Source organism: Channa argus, chromosome 2, assembly GCF_033026475.1.
Source record: "Channa argus isolate prfri chromosome 2, Channa argus male v1.0, whole genome shotgun sequence".
In the NCBI taxonomy this organism is placed as follows: domain Eukaryota; kingdom Metazoa; phylum Chordata; class Actinopteri; order Anabantiformes; family Channidae; genus Channa; species Channa argus.
In genome coordinates, this window is record NC_090198.1 from 12,349,965 (window position 1) to 12,369,633 (window position 19,669).

The following is a 19,669-nucleotide window of genomic DNA, read 5'->3' on the forward strand; positions in this document are numbered from 1 at the left end:
GAAAGACATGTTTTGTCAAGTTCTTATTTCTTTAATTCATTACAGTCAGTAAAATATCCTATACCTGGTTACACCAGCCCAAGTTCAAGACAGTGTAGTTAAAGACACAGGGGTATCCCTGTATCCCCCCCCAAAGCAAGTTGCATCACTTAAAGTTGCACAAGTTAGTAAGAGACTTGAATAGCTGGTGCAACTAAATCTGGATGGAAAATGTATTGCTGCACAACAACTGACATTTAAAACCTTAAATAACGAAGGATTGTCAAAAGGGGTGCCAAATTAAAAAGTCCAAGCTTAAATGGACCCACTGGAAGGCACAAGAAAATTAGGATAGCACAATACAGCAGTTGCTTCACCAACAAGGTACTTGACAAGCTGGAGATAAACTCACTGCAAGGTAAACTGAGACAGTTAAAACAAAAAAACCACAAAAAACCCAAACAGGGAACAGTGCAGTTAAAGTTGCACCAAGAGCCCCATGCTAATAACTACAGTTATGAACAAAAGTCACAAAGCTTTGATCAAAAAGCAATAAAAGAATTTATTAAAATCTAGAAAATGTCCACATGTTGTAGTCAGGTTAAAATAAAGTGCAAGTGAAATGTCCCCTGAAAGTAAAAAAATTTCGCCTCAAGGGTTGATTAGAGAATCTGCCATGTTCTTGATAACTGATGACTTCAGCTGAGGGATGAGGCTGATCTTCATCAGCTTGCTGCTAGAGTACTTGTTCTTCACAGCCTGCAAAGAAGAAGATTTAGTCAAGTTTCCCCCCTTTACAAAAAAAAAAAAAAAAAAAAAAAAAGAAGCGCTGTCAGCTGCTTACCAGGAACTTCGTTTTCCCCTCATTTACGGTGAGGACATTTTTGGCAATGTGTTGCATAATTGGGTTCAAGTGGGCCTCGTCATAAGTAGAGTAGTGTTGCTGTGTAGGTGACTGAGGACACAGGAGGGGAATTAACACAGCTGAAGCAGCAGAGGCAAAATTAAAGCCATTACACTAGACGCTTAAATTCCAAACTTACCCAAGGCAGGTCATCAAGCAGCAACTGGGAGAGACACAGGGAAGCAGCAGCAATCTCAGAGGGCCGATAATGCACCATATCATAGTCAAGCAGGGTCAGTTCCATCAGGTACTTTGCCAGTGTGTGTCTCTCTACATCAGACTATGGCAGAATACAGACAGTTCTGAGGACTCTGTCTGGGCTAGTAATCTACAGCCTCAACTCATTGATAATGTATGGCCTTTAAATGTGGACTGCTAGATTAATTTAACCATTTATTAACCATTGGTTAAGGGTAATCAATGTACAATGTTTATTGCAGCTATCTTGAGGTGAAGCACACAAGGAAATTTGAGCACAACAATTTAAATATTTCAAAGGGAGATCTAGCAAACGATTTAACAATTGACCTGCTCATGGTATTAGGTGGTGACATGTGCTTGCTGTAGTTTGAGTTAAAACCAACATCCAGGGAGTGGTCATAGACATGCATTTACATTAAAGACAGTCTAATTAGTATGCTGATTCAGCATATTACATTTGTTCAAAACTCACATTAGCCACCTTCGAAGCTCTCCTGAGGAAATGTAGCGGAAGAGGACGTCCCAGCTGAAAATTAAGCTTCCTCAAAACAATCTGCTCCATCTCAAGAATCTGGGACTTTGTAAATGCATTGTCTGTGATGTAGGCAAAGTCTCCGACTTCAGGAGCGTACATCTCTTCATATTTACAGGCCACCAGCATGGCAGTCACACCAACAAGCTGCAGCTTTCTGCGAGACACCGGCTGAACCTGCAGCACAATAGGGATAGTTTACACAATTCACAAGCCAAGTAAAGAGACCAGTTAATCAGACCTTTACAGCAGGAATTAGACGGTTCTTACCTGCAGAAAACGGTCCAAGACAGCAACTGTGAGGTACAGGGTCTCCTGCAGCAGCTGGAACCTGGAGTGAACCTGGACAAGCCAATCGATCAACAGAGCTCGCATGCGATCAGTGATTTCATAACCCTCCATATAGTTTGCTCGTACGGCCTGCTGCACCTGTGGAAACCAAAGATGCTGTAATACAAAAGATAAAAAGCAGGGGGCTGGTCTAAGCAGACATTTACCTCGAGGACATGCAGATAATTGTAGATGTCTTTGACATATTCTGAGCAGAGCTGTGGCAAGTCACCGTCCTGCTCGTCGACGTCCTGCACATCAAGCAGTGCCTCGGAGAAAGCCTGACACAGCTGCTCTTCCTTCATGGACACATCAGCCGACTCCTCTGAGACTGAAGGGAGGAGATCTGCAGGGGCTTGAACTGGGACCAGAGGTGCCACCTTCAAAGTGTGTTTTGGTTTTTGAACACAAGATTGTTTAGCAGATGCTTTAACTGGTCCAGTCTTCTGAAGAAAAAAAAACAAAAAAATCATAATGTGCTTCTTAAGTTGGGCTGAAAGTTTGTGAAGAATCATATTGGTTGACATGGTCTGAGCACAGTCCTGGATATGGTTGAGGTCAGAGATATGTGCCAAAGTCTTACACAATCCACCCCAAACTGGGAAAATACTTCGGGAACATGAGTGTTTGTGGGAATTTTGTTAACCATAAACTCTAAGTTGTTGATACAATGTATTACATAAAACATCGTATGCTACAACTTAAGCTTTTTCCTTTATTGCAGTTAAGGGGTTTAACGTTAGCATAAACAGTGACAGACTCATTTTAGTGTCCACATAGTGACTATATTCAAATAACCTCGTTTGTATCAGCCATGATTTGTCCCTCAGGGGACAACATGAATTAAACCGTATGTTGCTCCGTGACATTGAGTTACCTTTGTGTTGACTGCTGTTCCAGGAAAGTTAGTGATCTCGCCAAGAACAGCTCTCCTTGATGCAATGATTTTACCCATCTTCACTGGGTTATCTGTGGACGCAAGCTGCCAAATAGACGGAAATAAATGCCAATATATTAGGAAATCGTAAGGCTCACTATGTGTCTAAAACACAGGTTAGCAAATTTAGGGGACAGAGGTCGAACAGGGAACTGGCGGCCTTGTTAGCTAGAGATGCTATTCCGCTAAGCTAATAGCAGCCGCTTCACAAACAACTAAACAAACTTAAAAACGAAATAAATTCAGTTTATTTACCACCGCACGAACTTCCACAGACATGTTTTCCGTCGGCAGCAGTGATATCCAATCTCGACTACGAAAAGGTGATTATATTAGCACAAAATAGCGAGAAGCTCCTTGAACACGACTTTCAACATGTAAACAACAGTGAGCAGCTTTCAAATAGTGCTCCGTTAATTCTGATTGGATACGGCGTTCGCAGAACGCTCTGATTGGCTGACAGTTCGAGGTCAAAGGTAAATATCGTTAGCGCTTTAAATTTTAAGAAATACTGATACATGATTTATAGTTACACGTTCGACCTTCACAAATTTTTAAATCAGCTTAAAATGCATTTTATTAAACTACATCTTTCCCAGAAGACCACAATGCCCAAAGTGGATTTGAAATGTACCTTTACTGAAACTGAACCTTTTATAAAACGAGCCATGATCAAATGCAGCTCAATCCATGTCGTTAGATCTACAAATTCCAAACCAACAGGCCCGACGAGAATAATGCAAATAAAAATTACATAAAACTGCATATCAATTTGTTTGAAGGCACTTTGACGACTGGTTAGTTTGGTAAAATGAAACCAGGGGTCTGACATTCCAATGTTAGACCAGATAATGGAGGCCGTCATTACATTGCTTATTTGTTAAAAGGTGTAATCCTTAGGCTGTGGAATTGACTTTGGTGCTTTATTTTAACAAAATGCCACATAACACACATTAAAATATCCAATATCCAATATTATCAAGACAAACATACAGTACAAGCACTGTTAAGAGTCCTACACATTTTTGTTTACCATTTAGCTAACAAGGTCCATTAACAGCTCACTGTGAACTTACCAGGGGAACAGTTTTTTGTTTTTTTTTGGAATGATGCAACAAAAAAATGAAAGGAGAAACACATTTGCCTGCCCGTTCAAGCATCGCTGAGATAGAGCAGCTACATCACCAAATAGCTGTGTCATAATGCATTTTTGTCTTCCAACTGAACTACAGGCATAAAGAATTTCTTGAAAGAAAATGAACAGTTGTCACTTTATTATAGGATCTTCCTTTCTGAAAGTGCTGTTTCAGCCATTTCTTGAAATTGCAATACAAAATCAGAAAAATACACAACATTGATGGACGGACGAATAATAGAAAATACACCTGTTCACATGGTTTTACTCAAGCCATGAGAGACCGCAATATCAGAAGATATACATTTATAAGTTCCTGTATGATACGTAAGCATCTGCCCAGATTTAAAGTCTATTGATATTCAATATCTTTCTTATTGGCAAAGAATACACAATATGAAACCATAAACAAGTATATAGTTGTGGATTTTGTCAATGGGATGAAAAAAATGTTACAAGCACGACCTTGTGCATTAAGACTGGTCAAATCAGGTAAATATAGTAAAGATGAAATGAGGAATGACTCAAAAACACTTAAGATTTTTGTTAATTTATGAAACAAAATCCTTAAGGTAGAGATCATGATTTATACAAAAGTGGAATGACACTGAAACGTATGCCAGCTCCATTCAGGGCTTGACTACAACTTGACAGTGAACTAATTACCTTTAACCTCAGCCTATGAACCAGTGGGAAGTTAAAAAAATTCACAGATTTAGCCTTTTAGCAATGACAATCAGATCATGGGCTGTATACATTGTACTATTTTTTTTAAAAAAGTGTACCAGTTGACAGCCAATAAATCCTGACTCAATTGTTCTCAGATTATACCAAAATGTTATTTTTATTCATTATTTTTCCAAGAGTTTGTATAAATGAAAGTACAAGAGGTTCACCTTTTGTAACTAAAGTTGATTTTTATAAAACCCCCATACCTTTTATTTAGTTGCTAATTAACACCTGTAAAAACTGGTATTCATAGAAAAAAGCTCATAAATTTCTCTACATTACAGCAGTAGAATATTTTTAGACAAAGATCTACTTTAGAGCTGCAACAACTAGTAAAATTAATAAGTTGAAACAAACGAACCAAAAAAAAAAAAAAAAAGAAAGAAAACGGGACATATCCTTTAAAAAAAAAAAGAAGTTAAATCTATCGATCAGATAAATCAAGTCAAATAATCTTTAGTTACAGCTCTGGTGTCTTCAGCCAATCACAATCTCTGAGTAAAAATACTGGCAGGTAACAGGTTAAAGAAAAACCTTGAATAAACGAGTGAGGAAAAATATAATAAATGCAAATGCTTCAATATAGGAACCAATGCATATTTTGCAGCAATGTGTTGCTCTCTAAAACTATCATCCAGCGGAATTCAGGGACAAACTCTGATGAGGATTACTGAAACTGCTCTGGAGGCTAGTGGTGGAAAAACACCTTACTGACACTGTAAGTTGGTTTTTCTTTTGTCACCTGTATGTCTTTATTATGTAAATGATAACACATTCACACTGTTAAAAATGATTTGTGAACCTCCTTAAAGTGACAGTGTTATGAAGTTCCATTCAAAGCATTTGGAGAAACTTTTAGTAATATTTTTATTATTTTGTTTACTTTTGTCTTATGTGGCTATAGCCTTGCATCAATTTTAAATTTTAACCGTTATTTTGAAAATCAGGGAGAAAAAACAAGTTTAAAACAGATTAACAGGTGAAAAAGATGAACCAGCATGAGGTGCCCTTGATATTGATTCTGTGGGTATGCTGTAGAGTGGATGGCTTGGACAGGTTGTAAATAGGATCAGTTGCTATTTCGATTCATCTGGAGATATTCAGTGTATAATTTATCCTGAGCCTCATAGAGTTTGCGAAGTTTCTTGGCTTGGCCTTTGCTGAGCTCCTTTCCTTCAGCATCATGAGTGGGGAAGCCCTATTACCAAAAAAAAGCCTCAAATGAATTCTGGTCAGTTTTCAATAGCAATACAATACAAGCATTGTAATGTAACAGTAACAGCTTATTAAATCACTACTGATAAAGAAACAATTTAACACGATTAAAAAATAAATATTATAAATAAATATTAGATAAAATTGTGCTTAAAAATAAAAAAAAAAGTTAAAATTAAAGTCATCAGGACTGTTAGAATTTATAAATAAACATCTTTTTAAGATTGAAATGTGTATAGGGGATGTACCATTTCATCAAAGTTGGAATATTTGTCCGTCTCTTTGAGAAACATCTCACCTGGAGGAACCTTCATCTTTGCGAGTTTAGCCATCTGAAACAGGAGATGAGTGAACACGATTCACTATGAGTCAAAAAAACCTGACCCTTTTTGTCCACATTGTGTCTGGCTGTGCTGCTCTCTGTCATTATTCTGTTTAAATATCAGCCTACTTACCTTGGTAGTAAGCGTTTGAGCTATGTTCCCGCTACTTCTGATATTTCTCAACAGGTATGGAAAATTTGAAAGAACAATATTTTAAATTTGGGCGCATTAAAATACTGGAGAGGTGATCAAGAGGAGCAGAACAGATCCAAACAATACTGTCTTCCTCCATTTCCCCATTTTTTTCCCCTCAATATTTACAAACAAAAAGGTATTTTAACAGCAGACTGTCTCCGGCGACTGCAACAGAGCCAAAATGTAGATGTTTGCTATGGTGGGTAAACCATACGTTTGTGGAACTGACTTACCTCTTGTTCTTGTTTCTTCCTGGCAGCCTCTTCCTTCTTCTTTATCTTTTCTTCCTCCATCTGTAAATGGGGAAAAAAAAAAAATAAATAATAAAAAAAAAAATCACTCACAAATTATCTTTTTAGGCCATTAGGCATTTAAAAATTATTTTTCTATTCAAAAAAAAAAAATTACCCTCTTCTTCTCCTCTCTCTCCTTTAATAAAGTCTCCTTGTCCACTAGTTTCACCACTGTAGGCAGGCCTGTAACATTTATAATTACAAAAAAAACAAATTAAATTTTTTTTATTAATCTGTCATGATTCTCCTCTTGGATGTTTTTTTTATTGTTTATTGTAATTTATTTATTCAAAAAACTCTCATGCTTCCTTAACCGAAGCTGCTAAGAAATTCTGAAGTTGCATGTCTTTGGAGCCCATTCAACAGACACGGCTAATAAACATCCAAGAAATGCATTAACTGAACAGAATATTGAAGAAGTTTTAACACCTTCATGATCTTCGAGTCGGACTCCTAGCTCGGGCAAGGTATCATCACGAACCACATCACAAAGCTGCAGCAACTCAGTCACTAAATAACAGTTAAAAGTAGTTTAATTAGACCTTGAAAAAAAAAAAAAAACTATACCACCAAAATAATATTTTAAACAGAGACAAGAGACACTGAAGTTCTCACCTTTCTGCTCTCTGGCAACTTTCCTGACACCCTCTCTGAAATCCGACAACACTGTGAGGTACGGCATCACTGTGCTCTCCAGCTGGCAAACAGAAGAGCAACAATATCCACTTCTTGTAACTATCCACAGTGGTAGCTTGAAATATAATAAAACTGAGCAGTAAAATGTTTTTTCATGTCTGATTTACTTTTTATGTCATGTCGTTGTTTGGAGTTACTCTTTTCCATGAAAATAATTTTGATCTCTACTGACAACACTGAATAATCTAAATGAAATAAATGTGTGATGACTTTTAAGAGGGAAAATAAAGCCAAAGATATGCAAATGATGCCGATTTGTAGTTTTTTAACTTAATTGGTAAATTCAATGTATGGTTCAAGTAGGCTTTACTTACATCAGCACTCTGATCTTGCGATCCTACAGGGAAACCTATAGGGTCTGATCCTTCAATGGCACCAAATATCTAAATGACAAGACAGACACATTTCAGTGAGTTTCAGGCAAAGGGTTTTATATTTTATAATACAGAACAAGAAAACATATTTTCAGAAAAGCCAAAAAGGGTATAAATATAAAAAAGTGCCAAAAATGAGCTGAAATCAAACTGAGTCTTCAGTGATCCACATTTCAACTCAATTATGATAGCAGCAAAGTGACTAAAGAAAAAAGTGTCAGAATTGAAGGATGCAAATTGAAAATATGAACTTGCCCTTGAATTTTTCAAATTTGAGGTCTATAGATGAAGGATACTGAATTTTTGCTGTCTCTGTATTACAATACATCTGTGATGACATCATGTGGTGGAGATGAAAGCAGTAGTAAAAACATTCTCACCTTCAGCATTTTGGTGAGGTACAAAGCGATACTTTCCACCAACATGCGATTGGGCCTCAGCTTGGCGCTCTTCCTGTTGGCGATGTAGCTGTTGCTCTGGCTAACCAGCACTCTCATCTCCTCCATGGCTGTGCGAGTATCAATATTGTCACACATAGCCTCATGGACGGCTGACTTCCTGTCATAAAAACTAGACCACAAAAGTCACCTTGAGCTGTTGGCTTTGAGTTTGCGTCTTTTAACTGTAGTGGGTTTATCTGCTTTAAATTATCCCCCATAACTAAATGAGAATGTGTCAGTCCTCATCTTTGCTGTCCTACCTGTTGTTCAGTTCCACCTCTCCTGCCTCCCACTTCTCAAACTGGCCGGTGATATCAGTAGGAGCCCGTAGTATGTCTTTTACATTAAGGAAGAACTCCTGTTACATGAAAAGACACAAAGCAGCAGATCAACACAGAAAAGACCTCAGGAATAATATTGCAGACAAACTACCAATTACATTCATCACATACATTCATGAACTTCTCATACTGGACGGCTGACTCCATTGTGTTGGAAGAGTAATCCAGGGTATCCTTCCAGGAATGCATCAAGAAAGCCAGACGGAGTTGACGAGCTGCAGGAGGACAAACAGAGGAACTGTTAAAACAATTTTGAAAACCTTCATTTATTTAACATAACAAAACACTTGCTTGGTATATAACAATAAATCTTTCTAGAATCTAATGATTTTATCAGTGCTTGCCCTATTTATTCACTGATATGTGAAACACTGTACTAGGAAGTTTGTTCAACACTGGCTGAATTGTGACTGCACTCAGTGTTGACTGGGGGTCTCTATGAGGCCCCCAGACATAATGAGATGTTTATTAAGCCTACTGCACATTTTTTAATTTTATAAAATATAAAAGTACAGATGTAAAGAGGCCAACTTAATTATATCCAGTTTGTTCAGATAAAAACTAAATTAAAAAGACAACTTTAGCTAAATTGACATAAAAAGTACAAATGGCCGCTTCAATTATATCTTGATAAACCCAACCAAGTCAAAAGTCTGAAAAATAAAATATACATATAGGCCTTTATATCTCAAGACTCTGATATTTATTGTTTAGGTATTGTGAAATCACTACTACTCTCCTTTCGGCTTATCCCGTGAGTTCGTGGTTGCCACAGCGGATCATCCGCATGTTGATTTGGCACAGTTTTTACGCCGGATGCCCTTCCTGACGCAACCCTCCCCAATTTCTACTGGGCTTGGACCGGCACTGCATCGCTGGGGAGGGGGAATGGGCTGTTAGGGGTTCAGTGTCTTGCCCAGGGACACATATAGCCAGGATATGCCAGGGCCGGGGATCGAACCACTCACCCTGTGGTCCGTAAGCAACCGCCTTTACCAACTGAGCTATAGCCGCCCATGGGTATTGTGAAATCACTAATCTACAAAATTAATGACATTGAGCAGAACCAGAGGAGTCACCTGTGTTCTTTGCCAAAGCATCCTTAATGGTGATGAAGTTCTTCAAAGATTTGGACATCTTGCAGCCTGCAATTGTCAAGTGCCCGGTGTGCAGAAAGTATCGGACCCAGTGATCATTCTCAAAGAAAGCCTACGACGAAGAAAATAAGCAGAAGTTGTCAAAATCTGTTCTTTACAATTTTATCAGAAATCATTTGAAATACAAATAAGTAAGAGCAACTAGAGCAAATATTATCATAATGAAACTTTACTTTTGTACCTCAGACTGAGCCAACTCATTGTCGTGATGGGGGAATCGGAGATCGAACCCTCCTCCGTGGATGTCCATTGACTCCCCCAAGATTGAGCCTGCCATTGCTGAGCATTCTATGTGCCAACCCGGCCTTCCCTGTCATGACATGAAAAACCACAACAAAACCCAATGACCAATTACAAATTTCTAATCCAATGAAAAAGATTACGTTTACCTTAGTATTATAAATGCACCTTAAGAGCATAACGTGGATGAATTAGGTGCATTCATACATGATAAAACTGACTAGTTAACAAGAAACCTACATGTTAACTGAGCTGCTTAATATTGATTCAGTAGATTTCTGAACTTCAGTTAAATCTTTTTTTTTTTGGATCATGTCACTACCAATGGATAGTGCAGATTAAAATCTATTTTTAAACATTACAGTCTTTATGAAATCAAATTTGAATGCCATCTTAATTGCACATCTACATTAAGAATGAACGCTCACCTTTCCCCACGGAGATTCCCATGAAGGCTCTCCTGGCTTGGAGGCTTTCCACAAGGCAAAATCATTCTGCGACTTTTTCTCACTTAGTCTGTCAGCTGAGATGCTCAGGTCGCCTATAGAAGATAAAGAGTAAAGTTGGAAATACTCAGACTAACCCAACCAATCTAATAGAATAACAGAAAATCTTCTGCAACTTAAAACCTGTACACATAAGGGTTGTAAGACAATGTACCTTCTCCCTCTTGTAAAGCCTTCTGATCTCCGACTGCTTCTGGCACTAGTTTGGCATAAGAGTGCTTTGGACTCGCATCAAACTTGGAGGTGTCAAAATACACAGATCCATTTGATTCATAGCTGTTAAAAAATAACAAATAATTTCAAAAGAATAACAGAAACACATAATGTGAAAACTCTTTTGTTACTGACAATTTGGGTGTAATAATATAAATTGTAAATTGTCAGTTTCTTCCTTACCCATAACCATTTGAGACAATCTTCTTCACAAATTCCACAATCTCAGGCACATATTCACTAACTCGAGTGAGGACATCAGGGGGAAGAACCTAAAGGCCATAAGGAAATTTTTGTTATTAACATAGTCAAAGGACATACTATCTAACATGTAGATAGTTATAGAATGTTTTTTGGGGGCTCTGGTAAAAGCTTTGTCACGTAAAAAAACAAAAATAAAATCATATTGATACCACAAAATTTGAACAGAAAGTCTCTGCAACAAGAATGATTACGAGGCATAACAGCCCTAGCAAAAGGCATGATTTCTGTACCAAAAGTAGCTTGTATGTGGAAAAACATATGTAGTACATTTACATTACATTTTTACATTCAGTCATTTAGCAGACGCTTTTATCCAAAGCGACTTACAAGTGAGGTACAAGGCAGCAAAAATCTAAGTCAAGGAGAAAACATCAAAGCAAAGTCCTATCAGAAAAGTGTTTACATTTCTCGAGATGCAAGTGCGAGAAAGAGCAGAAAGGAATTTTTTTTTTTTGTTTGTTTGTTTCTTAAAATATAGATTGAAGTGCATAGGAAGATGTGGAGTTGAGATGAGTTCTGTTTTCAGCAGTTTTTTGAATATTGGGAGAGAGTCTGCTGAGTTGCAGAGTTTGGTATCTCGTTCCACCATCGTGGGATCATTGCGCTAAAAAGTTTTGCTTGGTGTCTTCTGTGTGGTGCTGGGACCACCAGACGTGGAAGGATTGTAGACTTGAATGAGTGAGTTCATGTAGTAAACATTGAGACTGTTGTCACTACATGACTTACTCCGGACCAACAATTTTTTTTTTCCCAATGGAAAGATGAAACTGCTAGAATTTTGAATATTTTGACAAAATAATTTTGCACATTTTCATGGTTTGACCCATGTGGTTCTGATGAAGGGCATTAGCAAATACTAACATGTGACTGATGTGTTTGTGCTGGTCCCTTTCTTGTTCCAACATGAAAAACTGGGTAAAATGTTTTTCCCTAGTTTGGTGTGGAAGAGCTGGAACCCTGAACTCAACCCTACTCAAAATCTTTAAGATGAGGTGGAATGCTGACTGTGAGCCAGACGAGTTTAGAACTGAAACAAGCAGTAGATTATTTTTTGACAGAAAATGAATTGCTACTTATTTTTGATAATTTTAAGATTTTCCAGAGACAAATGCCAATTGGTTTCAGTTTCCACTTTTAAAATTTGTTGCTTTCCTTTTTCATTTATAATTAATTATTTCGAATGTGTGGCTTGTTATTGTTATGCTAGGACAAGATGTTTGTTAGGATAAAATTTATACCTAGACTTAGGGACATATTTTTATTGTTTTCTACATTTAATAGATCAAACAATAAATCAATTAAAAAAATAACTAACAGATTGATTAATAATGAAATGGTTACAGAGTAAGAAATACTTTTGGGGAGACCCAGTGTGCAACTTTTTCATGACAGCGAGTTAATTTTTTCCCCCACATTCACTACTTTTTATGACCATAGTGCTGTGCATTCCTGTGTCTGAACAGGACAGAGTTTGTTCTCCTCCTCCTTACATTCAGGGCTTCCATGTCTTTATGGTACTCTCCCTCCCAGTATTTAGGGAGAATGGAGAAGATAGAGTTCTCTGTGATGTGACTTCCAAACTGTTTGTCCAACCAGTCAGCCAGCATGTCTTTGGAATTCTCCAACAGCACCTTGGAAGAGACACAACAGTTTTACCACATTAATTTATACATATACAATATATTAGTTGTTTTTGTTGTGGGTGGGTGGGTCATTAAATTAAAGGCTGTGAGACCATATATGGAAATATTCCAGTCAATATTCATGAACTAGGCAGTGCAATTATAGAAAGAATTTCACGATATTACGTAGCAAGTGTACATAAGTGACTTAGCCTTAAATGCAGTTTCCTTCTTAAAATATAAGAATAAATAAAGTATTTACTACACAAGAAATGCCCTAGATCATTATTGTAATGCAAAAAATAAAAGGACTCCTTTACAAAAGTCATACGTCTCTAGACCCCTCCAGTATGACTCCATTAATTCAAATCATTTTGAATGTGAAAAGATGAGAAATACAAAGAGATGAGTATATTTATTATTACTTTTAAAAAGTTAAAATTTGAATGTACAGTAAGTGACTAAAGCCCCACATCACACCTTCTTAATCATACCTGGGCTAGAGGTTGAACAACATCACCTGACGCTTTGCTCTCCATGGCCACCTGCAGGGGCTGCAGAGCAGCAGTGATGGCGGTGTCCAGCCTTTCCAGCATCTGCTTTTTATCTGGGTCTGTCGTCGAAGCCAAATGTGCCTGAAAGGGCTGGAAACAGCAGGATGGACACAGGTCAAGTCTCTGCCCCATCAGAGCCATGTATTTAAAGCATGCTGTGGGTTATCACTCTTACCTCTCTGGCACTCAGGACATCCTTAAGTATTTGAGCAGCTTGTGGCTTCTTCTCCTTATACTGATCCAAAAGATAGTTCTGCCGGGCCCTTTTAATTATCTGAAAGAAAAGAAGACAAATGAAGCTCGGATTAAAAGGAAAAATAATGACCCTTTATTTAAAAATTGTTTACAGCTAATTTTGATTAATAACTTCACCATGTAATGTGGGAAACAAATCTGCAGTAATTATATGTCTGTGCAAAATACATTTCAATAACAACAAAAAAAACATTTTACAACTATTGTGTCATTGTCAATCATGTTACTGTGCTCTGGTTGTAAACTAACAAATGTTTAGCTTTTATTCTACTGAAAAGTGGCTGATTCAACAAAATAAATGACTTTAAAAGTATCCATCATCTTATATTAAAAATGTTTGGTTGACAATATGAATGTAAGTCGGACACCTGACATAACTGCAAAAAGGCAAAAAGATCATATACACCAAGGCCAGGTTTAGAAAAATTATGTCAATTAGTAAAGGATATGGTTCACTTACTTTGTCATCTATGTCTGTGATGTTCATACAGTAGAGGACATCGTACTTGAAGTAATCCCTCAGTATTCTTCGGAGGATATCAAAAGATATGTAGGATCTGAGCAAAGACAAAAAATATTTAGAAAAAAACTATAAATTTAGCTAAAGGAATAGTAATTAGGCATAATGATTAATGAAACATCCTGACAGCTTTTCTTTCTGAACGCTTTACCTCGCGTGTCCCATGTGTGAGGCATCATATACTGTGGGTCCGCAGCAATACCAGGTAACATTATTCCCTTTCTGGGGAACAAATGGCTCCTAAAGCACAAAGACACTGAACTTTAATGAACTGAGGTTTTCACAGATACCTGGTGTAGACCTGTCATATAATGGTGGTAGCACCCATTTCTGAACTGATCTTTTCACACATGTAACCTCGATAAATGAGCAAAAAAAGTTACACTGTATGAACTTTTTAATCACTCATGGCTTGTAATGGTTGGACAGTTTCCAGTTAAACATTTTTTCATTTTAGAGGTGGCTGCCAATGACCCATGACTACAACCATACAAAAAAAAAAACCTGTTTTGAAAAAGAATATTATAATTAGTGTAAGTGATTATATATGCACATTGACTCTAATATGCATAAGAGCAACAACCAACAATTTGTTCCTTACAAAAACTTAAACCCAAAGTTTAAAACTAAGGATTTTAAGTCTACATGTGTACAGTCTAGAAAAGTCAGGTTCATTTTCATGTTTATTAAACTTACAATTAATTTTGTATCAGTTCAGTTAACAGTGTCGTTTGAGCAAACCTGGATATGTTGTTCTGTCAGTGAAAGGTGGATTTTGACATTAATTCTCTTCAGTAAAGCCTTCACATCTGGCAACTTCTGAGCTTATCTTTTGCTCATTTGTTTAGTAGCTTAGCTAATTTGAAGACATATAAGTTTCTAATAGTTAAATACTTAAATATTCTAAACTTAAATATTCATTAGTAAGTATTCAAAATTACAAGTAAAAAACAGCCTTATATACATGGAAACAAACAATTTGCAAGGCAGTTACTGGCACACCTTCAGCATTCCCCAAACAAAATCAGGAAACAGGCGACACTCCAAAGTTAAAGCCAAAAAGCCCCTCTGGCTTGTTGCCTTTTCCTGACTTTGTTCTGGAAAACACTGAAGACTATTATTAATTTGTTTATTTTGTAATGGAAATTAATATGTATGGTGAAATTAATGTCTCTGGACTTTATTCTGATCTTATGAGTAACTGTAATTGTAAGTTATAAAACCCCCACCTGTCTTTACACACACAATATATGAGTTATGGGTTATTTAACACAAAAAAAAGAAAAAAGAAAAATCCACTAGTGCAATAGTACTCTCAATAACAAATCATTGTTTATAGAGAATGTGAGAATGTGCATCCTAATATTTGTCAGCCTATTTCAAAAATTATGGAACTTGGCAATGCAGCTTCATTGCCTTCCACCAACAAGATAAATTATGAGGACTTATATGCAAAAGACAAAAGGAGAAGGATTGATATTTGCCTCTAACCAACCTTTGCTCTTGTCAAGCTGTTGTAGAGTCGAAGTTGGGGAACACCTGTTCCCGCTGGTGGCGACCAAGGAGGCTGAACACGCCTTCCCTTAACTGAAATTAAAATGACAAACACATACATGCAAATGTTTACATTAACTAGAAATGTTTTATCCCAGTCTGCATAGCATTATAAAACAGATACAAGGTCTGCAGGACTAATTTTTCTACAGAGAAAAACCAATGGCACTACTGTCAACTGAATTGTGTAATTTGGGATTTGGGATTCAGTGCATTTTAAACATGGTAAATTGTCCTGTGCATCAGCAGTTGGAGGAGCAAAGAACTGCTGCTGACAAAATGTGACAGAAACACAGGGAGGAAAGTTAAAGAGTCTGAAAGTTTCCACCAGTGATCAGTGTTGTCTGCATGAATACACAATTAATGCAGCCACACTTGATTAATCATTTTGTTAAGTACCAGATAGTAGAAAAACAAATTGCAGTTTATTAGAACACAGCTTCCCGTATTGAAATGTCTTGTCTGAGCAGCAGTCCCATAATTATTCTATTTCATGCCAGTGAAACAAGAGAAGAACATTTTCACCTTTCAGAAACTGAAACCAGTAAATGTTTGCTTTAAAAGAAATTCCTCTAAATTTTAAACACAACTGTATTTTCTTTTTCAAAGCCATTTAAGGAATGTTTCAGTGAACAGGGGATCCTTATTTATCAAAACCACAAACAGCAGGCATATTTAAAGGACTATCTGCAGTGCAATCCTGGCAGGAATGTCCGATTTCTTTCAAATACAAAAACAGGATGTTGATATGATTAACAAAGAAAGTGAAAGCTAAAAAAATCAATCCAATTCCTGCATAAGAAGTCCAAGTTCATGCAGGGTCAGGTTAGAGCTGCTTTGAGTATAACCAACCCGAATATTCCCTGTCTTAAGGACCTCAGACAGCCTTGACTTCCAAGGTGGCAGGTATGGGACCACGAACATTCCTACCCTGTTCATGCCGTTAACTTCTCTACTCACTGCTGCTCTCAGGACTGAGGTTCCGCTGCAGGGCTGCTATGTGCCTGTACCAGCGCAGTGCATGGACATGTTGTGGATCTGGGGGCCTGTGGAGAAGCTTAAAGACTTTGTGGTCGGCCTGGGAGGGGCTGAACCCTGCCAGGTAGCTGCGTGAGGTTAGGTAGTCATTCAGGGTCACAGCCAGCACGGCCTCTTCATTTATCTGAAGCAAGAAGCCATATTCAAAGGCTGCAGAAACAAGAGGGCAAATATTCGCAAAGAATTACGTGCTACCCTGCAACAACCAGAGAAAACACTAACAACAGGGCAACAGGCCCTATTATGGACATTGGGAAAACCTTTATAACTACTTTGGGCTCACAAAGACTAATGTATTCAAAATTAGCATCAGGTCAACATGTGTCTTATTCCTTACCAAGATACATAAAGTTGCTGCAGAGAAAAAATCCTTTGGATATTGTCCTCTATGCATTGTTATATAACTTCAGACAAAAGATTTTCAAATAATCCTTAAAATAATCCGTAAAAGGAGAAGAAGTGTTTTTAAAGATGTGGGATATTTGCAACAAGTTGCTGACAACAGCAATTCACTGCATTTTTAAAAAGTGGTTCTGGATGTACAATAATTAATAAGAAGTGTGTGCTTGCAGATACAGAGCTCGCTGCAGTGCATTGACATGAAACAGATGGAGGTGAAAGTAACTGAGAATGTAATTTTAAATACAAACACAGGTTAAAAAACAAAATGATAAGTAATACTAATATATAAAGTCCATGAATGATAAATCAGAAAGGCCCATCAAAAAATAATTTGTTCATCAATCATGAGTTCTTTGACAGAAATGACACTGTCAACAAAAATGACACACCCACATGACTGCATACTAGGACAGATGTAACTGTATGTAAGTAACACAGAGATAGTAAGTGAAAGCGAAAAGAAAAAGTGCCAGATAGAAAAAGATGATTGGGGGCTCTCTTAAATTACTCAAATGTAATAAAAATAACTTTGAACCCTAAAAATTTTAAAAGTTTTCTGGAAGTATACACATGATTTAATCAGGTTTAACTGAAACATCTGCCCAGATGTGGAAACAGTAGTTATAATCTGTTTGAGATGATGCAATTAGCTGATCTGCAAAAGTTTGGGTGGAGTAAAAAGTGGAGTAAGAAAACAGAGCAGACTGTTATAAAATGAGTATAGGGAATTATTTATACACAATTTAATGCAGGGCTTAGTAAATTACCTAAATAAATAAATCCTTCATTACAAAGTATTAAACAAATTTGAAAAAAAAATTGAAAACACTGGATGATGCAACTAAACAAAATTGAAACTATATACTAACTAAAATTTTATTATTTAGCATAATAAAAACAACACAAACAAATAAGACCCTTTTGAGTCTTCTCTGCAACCATCTGCAGGATTTAGAGAGGTTTTAAAGAAACATCTGCTCAGATGTAAAGACAGTAGTTAAGATCAAATAGTAATTTTTTCATCAAGTTCTCTGACGAAAATGACAATGTCAACAAAAATGACACACCCACATGACTGCATACTAGGACAGAAGATGTAACTACATGTAAGTAAAACAGAAATAGTAAGTGAAAGTGAGAAGAAAAGTGCCAGATAGAAACAGATGATTCGGGGCTCTCTTTAATACATCTGAGTAATTTAAAACAACTTTGAACTCTAATAGTTAAAAATGTTTTCTGGAAGTATACACATGATTTAATCAGGTTTAACAGAAACATCTGCCCAGATGTGAAAACAGTAGTTATGATCTGTTTGAGATCATGCAAAAGTAAGAAAGCAAAGATGGGAATTACTTAGACACAGTTTAATGCAGGGCTTAGCAAATTACAAATATAAATAAATAAATCCTTCATTACAAAGTATTAAATAAATTAGCAATATAACATAGTCAAAATGAAAAAAGTTGAACTGGCATTATTTTCACAGTCTGAATAATAATAATGACAATAATATTAATAATGATGACGATGGTAGAAACAGGAGATATAAAATCAAATAGTCAAACAAAAAGTTACAGTTCCACACTGGATGATGCAACTAAACAAAAGTGAAACTAAATACTAACTAAAAATTGATTATTTAAACATAATAAAAACAACACTTTGAGTGTTCTCTGCAACTATCTGTAGGATTTAAGCAGGTTTTGAATATATATATATATATATGCATACATAATGCACATGGAAAAAGTTGAACTAGGATTATTTTCATAGAGTGAGTTATAATAATAGATTTTGTTATTCAAGGCGGGGTTTGGAGATGAAAACACTGAATCAATTTGTCAAATAGAAAGTTAATTCCCCACCCAGGAGATGCCACTGAGCAAAAGCGAAAATGAAGTACTAACTAAAACTAGATTTAAATTTACCCTCAACAATTAATACAATATTGTCGGAAAATATCGACAGGATTTAAGGAAAACCTGTCTAGATGTGATGACAGATGTTAGAACTTGTTCGAGATAATGAAATTAGAAGAGCTGCTCGGTTCAGGTGGAGTAAAATAACGGAATCATTGAGTTTACACATTGGAAATAACGTGAGCAGCGTGTGCCTGTGGTTTTTTTCTATAACATAAATCTTAATAAACTATCTAGTTTTCACCAGTACAGTAATTTTACAGTGTCGTGCATTTAGTTTACAAAAGCACATCCACACAAACTCCATTTACATTTCTGAATTAATTACTCATATAACCCTTCTGCCTAGAATAAATGTGTTGAAGAGTCTCTCCTCTAAATGTAAAGAAGAAGCTGTCTGTTGTTTGTTGACTTGTGTGTGTCTGCTGACACATCCTCCTCCGTTAACTTTGTGCTTAGCGATAAAAAGGACAGATTTTAAAGGGGTCCAGCTTGTCACTCACTGACAGGGTTACCTTTAACAGAGCGGCTGCTGGCTTTGGATAACAGCTTCATGCTAATGCTAATGTTAGCTTACTGACTGTGACAGTTCGTAAAACACATAAAACTGTGACGTTATCAATTTTACGGATTTGCAACTACAGGACATTTAAGGTGAAAAACAAATATATACAGTACCAGACTCTGCGGAGGTCGTCATTGCCACAGTGCTGGATGGTTGACTGCTGATGCAACAATAACGTGTCCGGAAAGAGAACTCGTGTATAAATGCTAACAGCAGGAACAGGAACCAATGCGTTA

General features: G+C 36.7%; 2 protein-coding genes across 6 annotated transcripts; both read right to left on the minus strand.

Annotated features, from left to right (window-relative positions):
- Nucleotides 1–59: 59 nt before the first annotated feature.
- Nucleotides 60–3,283, minus strand: LOC137115521 (G2/mitotic-specific cyclin-B2-like). 3 transcript variants are annotated; one of them, XM_067495447.1, is made up of 8 exons: nt 3,139–3,283; nt 2,824–2,928; nt 2,114–2,392; nt 1,887–2,045; nt 1,557–1,793; nt 1,023–1,046; nt 824–934; nt 60–738 (listed from the first exon to the last, which is right to left on the minus strand). In XM_067495447.1, exons 1-8 carry the CDS (start codon nt 3,160–3,162, stop codon nt 631–633), a joined length of 1,047 nt encoding a protein of 348 aa, XP_067351548.1. In that variant the 5' UTR covers nt 3,163–3,283; the 3' UTR covers nt 60–630. The 3 variants fall into 3 exon arrangements, with proteins under 3 accessions (XP_067351548.1, XP_067351547.1, XP_067351546.1); XM_067495446.1 differs by having other exon boundaries at nt 62–738; nt 1,023–1,163; nt 2,114–2,389; XM_067495445.1 differs by having other exon boundaries at nt 62–738; nt 1,023–1,163.
- Nucleotides 3,284–4,125: 842 nt separating this feature from the next.
- cars1 (cysteinyl-tRNA synthetase 1) lies at nt 4,126–19,650 on the minus strand. Of its 3 annotated transcripts, none has more exons than XM_067495451.1 (23): nt 19,547–19,648; nt 16,470–16,697; nt 15,451–15,542; nt 14,107–14,195; nt 13,896–13,992; nt 13,356–13,454; nt 13,121–13,270; nt 12,495–12,635; nt 10,924–11,012; nt 10,682–10,803; nt 10,450–10,562; nt 9,963–10,091; nt 9,704–9,833; nt 8,736–8,839; nt 8,544–8,641; nt 8,224–8,413; nt 7,784–7,852; nt 7,389–7,470; nt 7,203–7,283; nt 6,889–6,956; nt 6,714–6,773; nt 6,211–6,294; nt 4,126–5,945 (listed from the first exon to the last, which is right to left on the minus strand). In XM_067495451.1, the coding sequence occupies exons 1-23, from the start codon at nt 19,566–19,568 to the stop codon at nt 5,817–5,819; spliced, it is 2,466 nt and encodes an 821-aa protein (XP_067351552.1). In that variant the 5' UTR covers nt 19,569–19,648; the 3' UTR covers nt 4,126–5,816. The 3 variants fall into 3 exon arrangements, with proteins under 3 accessions (XP_067351552.1, XP_067351551.1, XP_067351553.1); XM_067495450.1 differs by having other exon boundaries at nt 6,889–6,974; XM_067495452.1 differs by lacking the exon at nt 16,470–16,697 and having other exon boundaries at nt 6,889–6,974; nt 19,547–19,650.
- Nucleotides 19,651–19,669: the final 19 nt, after the last annotated feature.